This window comes from Arachis hypogaea, chromosome 17 (assembly GCF_003086295.3).
Source record: "Arachis hypogaea cultivar Tifrunner chromosome 17, arahy.Tifrunner.gnm2.J5K5, whole genome shotgun sequence".
NCBI lineage: Eukaryota > Viridiplantae > Streptophyta > Magnoliopsida > Fabales > Fabaceae > Arachis > Arachis hypogaea.
In genome coordinates this window covers 7,641,703-7,654,443 of record NC_092052.1, presented here as the reverse complement: position 1 = coordinate 7,654,443, position 12,741 = coordinate 7,641,703, and the positions used below count along the sequence as shown (strand labels likewise).

General features: G+C 37.3%; 1 protein-coding gene across 1 annotated transcript; it reads right to left on the bottom strand.

Moving 5' to 3' along the window:
* Positions 1-4,195: 4,195 nt before the first annotated feature.
* Positions 4,196-8,645, bottom strand: LOC112762705 (uncharacterized). The gene is made up of 6 exons (XM_072221654.1): positions 8,445-8,645; positions 6,284-7,841; positions 5,888-6,237; positions 4,920-5,771; positions 4,782-4,838; positions 4,196-4,615 (listed from the first exon to the last, which is right to left on the bottom strand). The coding sequence occupies exons 1-6, from the start codon at positions 8,643-8,645 to the stop codon at positions 4,196-4,198; spliced, it is 3,438 nt and encodes a 1,145-aa protein (XP_072077755.1).
* Positions 8,646-12,741: the final 4,096 nt, after the last annotated feature.

The window sequence follows — 12,741 nt, the reverse complement described above, 5'->3', positions numbered from 1 at the left end:
GTCATATCATACGATCTTTTTTTAAAAATCCCACACGTGGGCTGGAGATGGATATGGAGGTGTTGCATAGCACTCCTGCTGAGACTTTAAGTTCTCATCCCTTTTCTTTTCCCATACTGTTTCCAGAGGAACATGGCACAACGGATAGAGACGACGCAGTGTCCCCCGAAGGTAACTTCTGAGTATGACCCCTTGAAGCACGCGTGGGTAGTTACGACCACTACTACCGTGCTCCAAACTATCTACTTAGATTGAGAGTTCGTGGAAAGAGAACCCCAGCTGCCCGTCGAGTCTTAGTTCATCCCACACAACGGAACCGGATATTCACTGCACAAAAAGGTGTTGGAGGAAAACCATTGGTACCTCGATTTGTGAATAACTGAAGGGTCCTGATCAAGTAGTGGTTTTCCTCCAACACCTTTTTTCGTGCAGTGAATATCCGGTTCCGTTGTGTGGGATGAACTAAGACTCGACGGGCAGCTGCGGTTCTCTTTCCACGAACTCTCGACCTAAGTAGATAGTTTGGAGCACGGTAGTAGTGGTCGTAACTACCCACGCGTGCTTCGAGGGGTCATACTCAGAAGTTACCTTCGGGTGACACTGCGTCGTCTCTATCCATTGTGTCATGTTCCTCTGGAGACAGCATGGGAAAAGAAAAGGGATGAGAACTTAAAGTCTCAGTAGGAGTGCTATGCAACACCTCCATATCTATCTCCAGCCCACGTGCGGAATTTTTAAAAAAAAGATCGTACGATATGGCATGTAATATGAATCTTTCTTGTAAAGCATATAGGCAAAAAGGAAAGCACATAGGAAAAATAGAAGGATAGTAACATATGAAACGTCGACATATTCATAAATAAATCTTAAAAAGAACATCATTATGACCAAACTTTGCCTTATACTTTCTTCTTCCTTAACTTGTAGCTTTTATGAGGGGTATTGAGCTTAAACCGGTATAAAAGGTGGGAGTCCCCTTCCCTTATCGAAGGTTCTTATCCCAAACGTTTTGGCGATCACCTTCCCTTATCGAAGGATCATCTCGATGATCACCTTCCCTTACCAAATGATCATATCGATATCTTGTCTTTGGGGTCACCTTCCCTTACCGAAGGATCATTCCCTCAGTTCAATTTACAATCAAGGTTATTTAGATATACACAAGAAAAGAGTTATATCAACAAAGACATCTTATTATATAAAATTAATGGAAGTCTCCTTCCCTTACCGAAGGTTCCCAAAAGTTTGCCGATTACCTTCCCTTACCGAAGAATCAACTCGATTATCTTGTCTTTGAGGGTCACCTTCCCTTACCGAAGGATCATTCCCTCAGTTTAATTTACAATTAGGGTTGTTTAGGCATACATAAGAAGAGATTTATGCAATAATAGATCATGCAAGAGGAGGGACATATACCATTATAAAATGAGCATGTTAAATAAGATGTTATAAGAAAGTAGGTACTCTCAACTCTAGAGGGATATTAATAATATAATGTATAAAATATCATGTAAATGTACATTATATAAAAAAAAGGATATTTTAAATAGTTGAATAAAATAGTTATAAGAGGACATGTACTCTTAACTCAAAGAAATATTATTAATCTAATGGTATAAAAGTTCATATAATTCCACATAATAAAGTAGGGGATATTAATTAGTTGAATAAAACAATTATAAGGAAACATGTACTCTTGACTCTAAAAAGATATTAATAATATAATGTATAAAATATAATCTAACTGCACATAGTAAGAATGGAGTATATCAAATACTTGAAAGTATTATAAGAAAGCATGTACCCTTGACCTTAAATTAAAGGAGTAATAATAATATAATGATATAAGAGGTCATTTAGTTGCACATAATAGAATAGGGTATATTGAACAATACATAAAAAAAAGGCACGTACTCTCAACATTAAAGGGATAATAATAATATAATGGTATAAAAGGTGATGTAAATGCACATAGAAAAATATGGGATATATATTAATGGATCAAGAGGGCATCAATGACATAATAGATAATCATGATCAATGTAGATGAAAGATGAGTAAAGGATAATTAATACCATAAGACACATGAAAGATGGTAGCCATGCATGGATGGAAGGAAATAAAATAGAGCATACTACATGCCAACATAAAAACAAGAAAAGCATAATTTCTTACTCTTCTCCTAACGCTTCTTTGAGCTTGTCTCTTGTGTTTGCACACAGAATATATTTTTTTTTAGAGAGAGAAGGAAGAGGATTAGTATCTGAGAGGAGTGATTTTCTACCTATAGGTGTACCCCTATTTATATACACTTGAGAATAGGGTAGCTGGGATAATTTTAATTTCAAACGGAGGGTAATTACTATATTCCTATTCATAAATTTAAAATTCTAAGCCTATCTCCTAACTGATTTTTAAATTTTGAATTTAATTTTATTTTTAGAAAGGATGGTTGTTGCAGAAATTATGTTATTTTTATTTTAAATATTTTATTATATTGTTGGCCACCAGCTTTTAGATTTTTTTGAAATACATATTTAATTTAACTAGTTCAATTTTTTCTTTTTGGCTTTCCAATCCATCACTAGTTATCATTAGGGATGTATACCATCCGATTCGGTTTGAAGCGGTTTTGTACATGTTGCTCCAAATTTAAAGTGGTTCGAGTTTGATCGGGAGATAAAATACAACACTCAGAAGAATACTTCAACTAAATCTGAGTCCATAGTTCAGATTATTTGACTTAATCCGGTGAGGATATATATTCTAAAATTATTGTTTTGTGTTTAAAAAGTATAATATTTTAGATTAATATATAATATTTTGTATTATTTATATGTGACTTACATATTTGGCGTTATTAGTATTGATTCGTGATTATGCTTTAATTTTAGAATTTAATTAGTATTTATTATATTTTTTTAAGTGAATTTTATCATATAAAATAATTGTTAGAGTTTTGGAGCTTCTCCTATATTCATATTGTGTAATATTAATTATAAATTAATCCATTTATTTTTAATAAAAATAATTATAAAACTAAAAAAGAAATACAAAGATGCATAAAATTATTATTAAAGGCCCAATTTTTGTTTGATGTAATTGTGGCATGAATGTGTATAAATTTCATCAAGTCTAGAATTGGATTAGGGTATAAAAAATATGCCCGATATATATTTAATTAAGGCTATATCTAGATCAAGACAAACTCGATTTCATCCGACCTACGTACACCCCTGGCTATCATCATTCAATAAAGCTAGGTGGCCAATGCAAATGATTTTTCAACCAAATTTCACTTATTATTATTTTTTTCTTATTAGATTTTTTTATCCATTTTTATTATCATCATTATCTCTCCCTCTTTTATATATTCAGTAACTTAGTTCATAAATTTTTTAAAAACCACATATTTAATACATTGACCTCCAACAAACAATTCGCATACAAAATTTTTGTACTATGTACAAAATTTTCTATGCTATATCGATAATTTATGTATTATGTGCAAAATTTATGTGCTATGTATAAAATTTTTTGTACTATATCAATAAATTTTTGTACTCAACCAACAAAAATTTTTGTGTCGAAGAAGCACAGAAAAGAAGCGAGTGACGCATTTGCATTTTTTTTGTCGGACTTGCATTGTGCCAACTTGATTAGACTTGGTTACAAAAACGCATATGTGTAACATTACCGATTTTCTTTATGAATAGCAAAATCAATCCCCTAAAAAAATAATCTCATGATATGATATTAGAACTTCTGTAATAAAAAAATTTAGAGTTTAAAGACAAATAAAAATTAAAAAAAGTATTAAAAAATTTACATAAATTAATAAAAGAAAATTTTTGTGTGAAAAGACATATTAAAAAAGATATAATTATTTATATACTATATTTTACCGGATTCAATTTTTTGAAAAAATAATTTTTTTTAAAAAAATATCGTTAGGGCTAAACCAAAGATTCTAGTTTTTTTTTTGTCAGGGATCCAGACCAAAAAGGCCCAGACCCAAAAAACAGCAAGCCCAGTCCAACAAGACATCAACCCTGCACCTAAGTTAGCCAAGAGTGGAGCTCCCTCCTAGCAGCAGCTTTCTCCTAGCAACTTGCAGTCACATGAATAAATGGAAATTGTGCATAGTAGCGTTTGGCTGATACCGGTGCTATTGTATCCCTATTTAGTAGGCTTGCTATCGAGAAAACATTATCCCAAAAACTAGAAGATGCATGAACTGCTGTGCAACTAAAAATTGTGAAAGCCCTGAAGGAATATCGAAACCTCTATGCCGTGCAACATCGCTTGGCCAACAGAATGATATATCCTGAGTCTTTAAAGTTCTTAATGTTGTATGGATTAGCTCTTTGTAGATCAATGGCTCTTCGCGGAGGGTTTGGTGATACTCCCCTGGATGAAAGATGTGCTTAAAGATGAAGCATACAACAGAGCTTTTCCATCCGAAGCCACAGCAAGGACGTCTCCGTGAACACCCTCCAGCACTCAGCAGCTCAAGTTGCGATCTCGATAGGTTGCCGAAGCTGTAACCGCAGCTGACCCACATCAGGAACACCAATCTTCGTGGCCACATTACCTTGGGATGCATGCGGACCCACTGCCATAGATCAGACAAAATCAAAGACGGATTGTGACTCAATGAAACTCAACCTTCTTCCCTTACTACTACCGATCTATCAAGTCTTCTCTCACTCTTTGGAACAGTGCCAGAACACCCAAATCCAAACAAGGAAGGTAATGAACCAGCAAATATGCTGTATCACCGTCTCCCCAGGATGGAAGTCCCAAAATGCATAACCAAAATACCTCAAAATTTCAACCTACATACAAAATAAATTCCTTTATGATTCAATTGATTCATCGCCAATCCAAAACAAATTACATGCTCATGATCTGTTTGCCATTTGCAGTGACATGTCGTTCTCTCTTTTCAAAATGTTCGTGATGGTTTGCGGCTTGCACCTGAGCCAATCCTGTTGAAGAGAACCGTCGGCTGAAAGCTTGGCTACTTCATGCACTAAGGCATTCCCGTCTCTAGGAACCCAGGTAAACCCACAATTTGAGATATGTCGTGCTAAATCCAAAATGTCATCCAAAATAACTTGAATTTCTGCAATTGATGCCTTTGATTTTAGAGCTTGGATGAGAATCAAACTGTCAGATTCAAAAATAATTCTTTTCAATTGAAAGTTTTTTGCTATTATTAGTGCTACTCTAACCGCTAAGGCTTCCGCAACTAAAGGCGAGGTGGCCGCTATTTTAAAGTTTGAGGCTGTGAGAAGATTTCCAGCGTAGTCTCTGAATACTGCTGCTGTTGCTCCTCCAGAAAGGGCTGCAAGAAACGCTGCATCAACATTGCACTTAATCCACCCTGGCAGTGGCGGTCTCCAGGTAACCCTTCTAACTGTCCTTCTATCATTAACAAAACTTTTTGCTGGTTCTTCTGCCATTTCTGCAAATTCTGTTTCTATTTGCTTAGCCTTATAGATTACTAATAAAGGATTAGGTTTGGACCTCTGATGCACTGCATGATTTCTTGCTTTCCACACCTCCCATGCCAAAAAACCAACCTTGCTAATACATAGCTCATAATCAGTTCCTGTACACGCCTTCATATTTTTGAAAAGATCCATAATCCATTTTCCAAAAGATGAGACTGTATGAGCCGTAGGACAACACTGAACTTGAGCTCCAAACCACGCAGCCCTTGTCCAGGGGCAAAGCAGCAGTGCATGCTCAGTGGACTCTGGTTCCTGTAAACAAATAGCACAGATAGGAGTGTTAGAAATTTTTTATTATAAAGGTTTTGAAAAACTGGTAATATGTTATGTGAGGCCCGCCATAAAAAGGTTCTGATCTTTTGAGGCACTTTTAAATTCCAAATGTCCCTCCATAAGTCCTTGAAGTCATCACTGGTTAATGGGCTATTGCTATTACCAATACTCTGCTCTCTCCTGGCAACATGATATCCCGTCTTAACGGTGTACTTCCCATCTGTTTTAAAAGGCCAACTAAACTTGTCTTCTCTACTAATAACACTTACCGGGGTTCTAATGATCTTTCCTATAATACCTCCATCAAAATGTTTCCTTAACTCGTTAATATTCCACCCCTGTCCTTCAGTAATTAGCTCCTTTACAAAAGTGACGGCATGATTCATAACCTGAGGACTCTTCTGCTTGTTCAAAATCCAATTATCTTCCTGGATTCTCACTTTCTCTCCATTTCCAATCAACCATCTCACATTTATCAAAAGAAAACTTACCTTGCACAATACTTTTCCAGATCCAAGATGCTCCCCTGCCTGCCTTGGTTACTTTAAAATCCTCATTCGGAAAATATACAGCCTTAAGCACCTGAACCCACACCGCATTAGGGCATTCAAACATTCTCCATGCCTGTTTTGCCAAGTGTGCAATATTTTGACTATAAAAATCCTTAAAACCAATTCCTCCCTCCCTTTTGCTAGCACAAATCTTATCCCAAATCCTCCAATAAATACCCCTATCCTTACCAGTAGAAGCCCACCAAAATTTAGCCACTTTTTTACTGAGACGGTGACAAAAACCTTTAGGAAAGAGGACAACATTCATAGCATAGGCAGGTATCACTTGAATAACCGACTTAATGAGAACCTCTCTCCCAGACTGACTAAGGAGTTTTTCTTTCCACCCTCGAAGCTTATCAGACACTCGCTCCTCAATCCACCTCAGAGCTTCATTCTTAGATCTGCCCCATTGAGCTGGAAGACCAAGATACTTACCTGGTTTATCCCAGGCAGGCAACCCTAATATCTCTTCTATTTCTACTCTATTTCTGATCGGAATCTGATTGCCGAACGTAATCCCAGACTTGTCAACATTTATTCGCTGCCCCGAGACTTCCGTATACATATTTATAGTAGTTATGAGATGATAAATCTCCTCTGCACTATCCTTCGAGAAAATAATGCAGTCATCCGCAAAGAGGATATGAGAAATGGCTGGGGCGGTAGGGGCAATTCTAACACCAGAGATTCTACCCTCTTCTGTAGCTTTATCCATAAGGATAGTGAAAACTTCAGCTGCTATGATAAACAGGTATGGCGTTAGGGGATCTCCCTGCCTTAGTCCCCTCTGTGGCACAAAACTTTTTGACAAAATACCATTGATCTTGATTCTATAAGTGACCTGTAAGACACAACTCATAATCATTTTAACCCAGTGCGGATTAAACCTAAAGGCTTTTAGAGTAGCTTCTAGAAATGACCACTCAACCCTGTTGTAAGCTTTGTTCATATCAATCTTAACAGCTAAGTTCCTGGAAGCCTGCTGCCCTCTTTTATTTAAAGCGTGAAACATTTCCTGCACTATCACCATGTTATTTTGAATGAGGCATCCTCCCACAAAAGCACTCTGTATAGGTGAGATAATCGTATCTATTAGTCTTCTAAGCCTAATAACCAATACCTTGGAAACGATCTTATATATAAAGTTACAACAACTAATCGGTCGAAGTTGATTCAGAGTTTCTGGATAATTGACCTTAGGAACCAAGACTATAATAGTATCTCCGATGCTACTTGGTAGGATCCCTTCCTGAAAGAAACTCTTAACAGCTTCACAAACCTCTTTCTCGATAATTGCCCAATGCTTTTGAAAAAATAAACCATTTAATCCATCTGGACCTGGTGCCTTAGGACTTCCAAGGCTGAAAGTAGCTTCCTTAATTTCCTGATCAGGGACCTCTTTCATAAGCTCTCGATTCATATTGTCAGTCACTCTAATAGGGATTTTGCCAATGCATTCAGACATAGCAAGGTTATCTGAAGCTTTAAACAGATTCTGAAAATGAAGTACTGCCAGATTAAGTATATCGTTCTCCCCACACACCTATTCTCCACTATTATCCTTCAGTTTCTCAATCCTATTCCTGTCCCTACGTTGAATGGTAGATGCATGGAAAAAATTAGTATTCTTATCACCAAATTTCAGCCATTTCACTCTATATCTTTGACCCCAAAACTTTTCCTCTTATTTCCACAGTCTAGTAATCTCCACTTTCATAGCATTAATTTCCTGTTGTTGCCTATCCGAGTACTCGCTTTCCTCTGCTTGTTTAAGACTATGCAAAAGTTTTTGTATTTCGACATCAGCCCTCTTAAAGTTAACCTTACTCCATTTGGCCAAATCCTGCTTACAATTATTCATCCTTCGAGTTAAGGTTGAATGGTCAACCGTACTATTACAAACACTATTCCATCCTCTCCTTATGACGTTACCACAATCAACATGGTCTGTCCAAAAAGCCTCAAATTTAAAGCATCTGCTCCTTAGTCCCCTGGGTTTAACATTGAGAACTAAAGGCGTATGATCAGAACTAATAGCTGGTAAGGCTGAAAGAGTGGCATGTTGGAAAGCTCTTCTTCATTCCCAATTAGCAAGTACTCTATCTATCCTTTCTTTAGTAACAAAACCATTTCTTGGGTTACTAAACCATGTGTACTTTGACCCTTGTAACTCCAAGTCCATGAGAGCATTCTTATCTACAAAACATCTGAACGCTTTAACCTGACTAGTCGGTTTTGGATGCAAACCAACTTTCTCATGTTGTGCAATTACATCATTGAAGTCGCCAATGAAAACCATGGTACATCCAGATTATTATTAGCATAAGTTAACTCTTTCCATAACTCCTTTCTTCTCTTGTGATCGGGATGGCCATAAACAAAAATTCCTTCCCAATCTCTATCATTAGCAGTGCTGATCTGAGATTTAATAAAGTTTTCACACCAAGTATAAACATTAATATGTACATTACTTTTCCAAAAAAGACACAGCCCCCCGGACAACTCCCGGGATTCAACACAAAACATATTGTCAAAGCCTAACTTTCTCCTAATCCTAACACAAGTAAGATTGCTAGCTTTAGTCTCCATAAGGAACAAAACGGATGGCCTGAGGGATTTACAAATATTTCTTAGTTCAGATACTGTCGAAGGGGCCGCCATCCCCCGATAGTTCCAGCTAACAACAATCATGGCTGCTGGTGGGGCATGATAAGGCCCGCCTCCTCAGCCATAACTGTTCCAGCTTCATTTTTAAGCTTCTTACCTGGTTTCTCCATTCTTAGCTGTTCGTCATCCTCCGCCTTGTCTACATAGACTGGTAGGCTGTATATGTCCCTTTTCCTTTTAGAGTTCAGATCCAACCCCATATTAAAAGCCAGCTCCAACACATGTTGATTGTCATTCCTCTGCTCCGACACAGCAGCAAGCTCCTCATCCATGTCTTGCTTCTCCTCAGCTAGTTCGACGTAATATTCCTCCCCATTCTCCATGCGTTGAATCATGGTTCTACCAGCTGCAGTAATGACTCTCTTTATTTTTGGTTTTTTCCTGTAGCTCCACAACTGACCTGTGCCATGCTTTACGATTCGTGTCTCCATCTCTGAGTGCTTATTGATTGCCATATTGCCATGTTGATTAGTCTGGGCCTCTTTCTTGCCAAAAAGCTTCTCCAATTCTTCCCTGATTGTTAACTTTTTGGGGTTCCCCCAAGTAGCTTCCTCCACTTGATGGCGTTCACAACAATCCTCCATCTGCTTAGGCTCAACAAAATGCACCTCATCTAGCCCTATCTTGATACCAAAAGGTTGGCACTTCGTGCTCTCGCTGACTTCAAGATGCTCTTGACGCCCTTCTTTAAAACTCTGAAGATTACAAGGTCCAGAAGCCTCCTGCTCCATAGAGAGTGTAGCATTGGGCCAAGTGCACAATTAAACTCACCTATCTCTTGGAGCTTACCTTTACCTTTCCTGACATCAGCTTTAGCGGTTGCAAAATTGTCACCCCTTCTCAAAGCTTTGCCATCTGAAGACACATGTTTGAAAAACAAATTTTCTGAGACCTTTTCAACACACTGTCTAGATCCCTGGCTTTCCCTACCTAACCCCATCTGTTGCTCAGTATTTGCATTGAGATTTCTCTGAAACCCTACTTCTAGTCCCCTGCCCGTAGCACTCTCTTCTGCCACGTGTTCCTTCATACACTCCATTCTTACTCGCACCCCCTCACAATCCTGGTTAGCAGTAGTCCATTCCCTGTTCAGTTCCTTGGAACCCTGCTCTGTTCCCCTGGCTGAGATGACCCTAGCTCGATTCACCCCCAAACCCAGCCCATACCTTGGTTTCATATGATCCCAGCTAGCCATTGCCATTGGATTCCTACATTCCTTCTTAGCATGACCCAGAATTTCACAATTCAAACAGTAACTGTCCTGGATCCTCTCATACTTGAAGTCAACCCAAATAGTTTGACGATTTTGTGTTGCTAACAAGAAACCAGTTGGCATAGGTTTAGTGATATTCATTGTTACCCTTACCCTCAAGAACGTTCTCTGTAGTGTATCATGCAATCTGGGATTTTCTGTTTCCATCACAGTTCCTATTTTGTTACCAATAATTTCTGCTGTTTTTCTTGTTATATAATTAAGTGGAAGTCTGTGTATTTGTACCCATAATTCCATATACCTATGATCTACTTCATTGACTGACTCTCATCCATTCCATATCTGTAGGTTAAGAAGACTCCCTCGAATACTCCAGGGCCCTTCGTTGCGTATTTGGATCCCTTTCCGCACATCCTTGAAGCTGATGAGCATTTTATTCCTGCCGACATTGGAGATGGCTACTCCATTCGGATGACCCCAAATTCCCAGAAGAGCTGCCTTGCAACTGTTGAAGCTAAGTTCTTTGTCCGAAAGAATCTTCCCACCATATTCAAAATTTCAGGAACAAAGCTGTCATCCTCTTCTGGGCTGATAGAAATAAATTTTCCATCAACAGATTGCTCCTCATTGTAGGCCATATGTAATACTGTGAGAATAAGAGAAAGAAACTAGAAATAAGAATAAAGATGTGGACAATAAGCGAGTAAGCAGAAAACCTTTATTTCAGGAAACACTCTATATAAGAGAAGAGTTCTCCATGAGAGAGATAAGACGGTTCAACAAAGATTTTAGTTTGACCATGAGAAAGGAAAAAAAAATTGTTTGGTTCAAAGCCCCTTTCTCATCGAATTTCTTGATATTTCTAAACCACATAAGGACTATAGAAAAAGTAAAATAAAATAGCTCAATGCACCTTTTGTTTTTTGTTCCTTTTGTTCTTTACTCAAACTAAAATAAACCAAGACATTAATAACAAAGTCCACGTTCCATGTATATGTGTAAATAAATTAAGGAGCTAATGGGCAGTGTGGTGTACCATGTGAGCTTTAATTTGTTGCAAGCAATATATTGAGTATTGACCTTTTCAAAGAAAGCATGAAGAATCTACCATACTAGGAAAGGCCTAAAAGAAAATTAAACAAGTAAATTAAAGCCTAATAGTCATGATGATGAATATAAACTAAGTTTTGTGCATCAATTTACTATATAATAATATAGCTGTATATTCTTTATATATACACACTAGTATGAAAAATACTAAATTTAACTTGGTGCATTTAAATAATTTTTTTTTGAAATAAAAAAACTCAACACAACAAGGTGGAGTATCAATGTCTCAAAAAAAAAGTACTAAACAAATAAAATAAACTAATTCTTAATCATCTTCGACAAAAGCCATCAACAACCCAAAAAATTAAATATCACTCCACTCTTTGTAACTCTTAATCGACCTGTTGACTACTCCTGTAACACCTGTAATGAGGACAAGTGTGATACTGCGTGTCAAGATGAAGCAATAACTTGATCAACGTGTAAGTTTGTTAGAGTGCCTCTGGTTTAGTTTGTTAGAGTCTTATGCATGTATAAGTTTGTTGGTCCAGCTGTAATTAGTTAGTGATTAGTTTCGGAGAGTTTGTTAGAGTCTTGTGTGAGTCTTGTGGTTTAATCTCTCTTATATAAGGCATGTCAGATTATTGTTGAACTCAAGCTTAATTCACATTTTCAATACACAATTCTTCTACGTTTCTGATTCATGCTCTCTTTTCTAAAACACTTTCACTCTCTAATTCTCTTCATGGTATGATAGAGCCACTGGTTCTGCATCCATGACCAACGCTATTATTCCTTTATAATTTTCTTCAAACACCTTCTCCTATCTAATCTTAGACAAGCTTGATGAAAACACCCACCGTTCCTGGCAGTAGTTAGCTTTACATGTCATTAATGAAAATAACTTAGGAGATCACCTGATTGAAGAGAAAATTCCAGCACAATTTGATAGTGAAGCATTGAAACAAGCTGGTACAAAATCTGAGCAATACAAATCATGAAAGCTCAAGGATCATCAATTGATGACATGGTTACTCACCTCCTTGGATCCCTCATTCAAGAATAGAATGCTTGATTGTCACTTTGCTTATCAAGTTTGGAACAGAATCAATGACTATTTCTTCCAGATCTCGAAGATAAGGGTTCAGCAACTGAAGGCACAACTCAAGAACATCAAAATGCATAGATTGACTGCTACAGAATATCTTCAAAGAATCTGCAAGGTAGTTGATGCCCTCGCTAGTATCGGACATCTTCTTTCATTAGATGAGCATATCACTGCTATTACTGATAGCGTCAGTGAAGAGTATGCCATATACATTTCATTAATCATGACAAGATCTGGTGCAATTTCACTAATTGAGGCAGAAGGCTTGCTTCTGGCACATGAGGATATGTATGAAAGGTTAGAAAATCTCAACTTGGCCCTCTTGTGCAAGCTAATTTTACAAATCCTACTCAAATC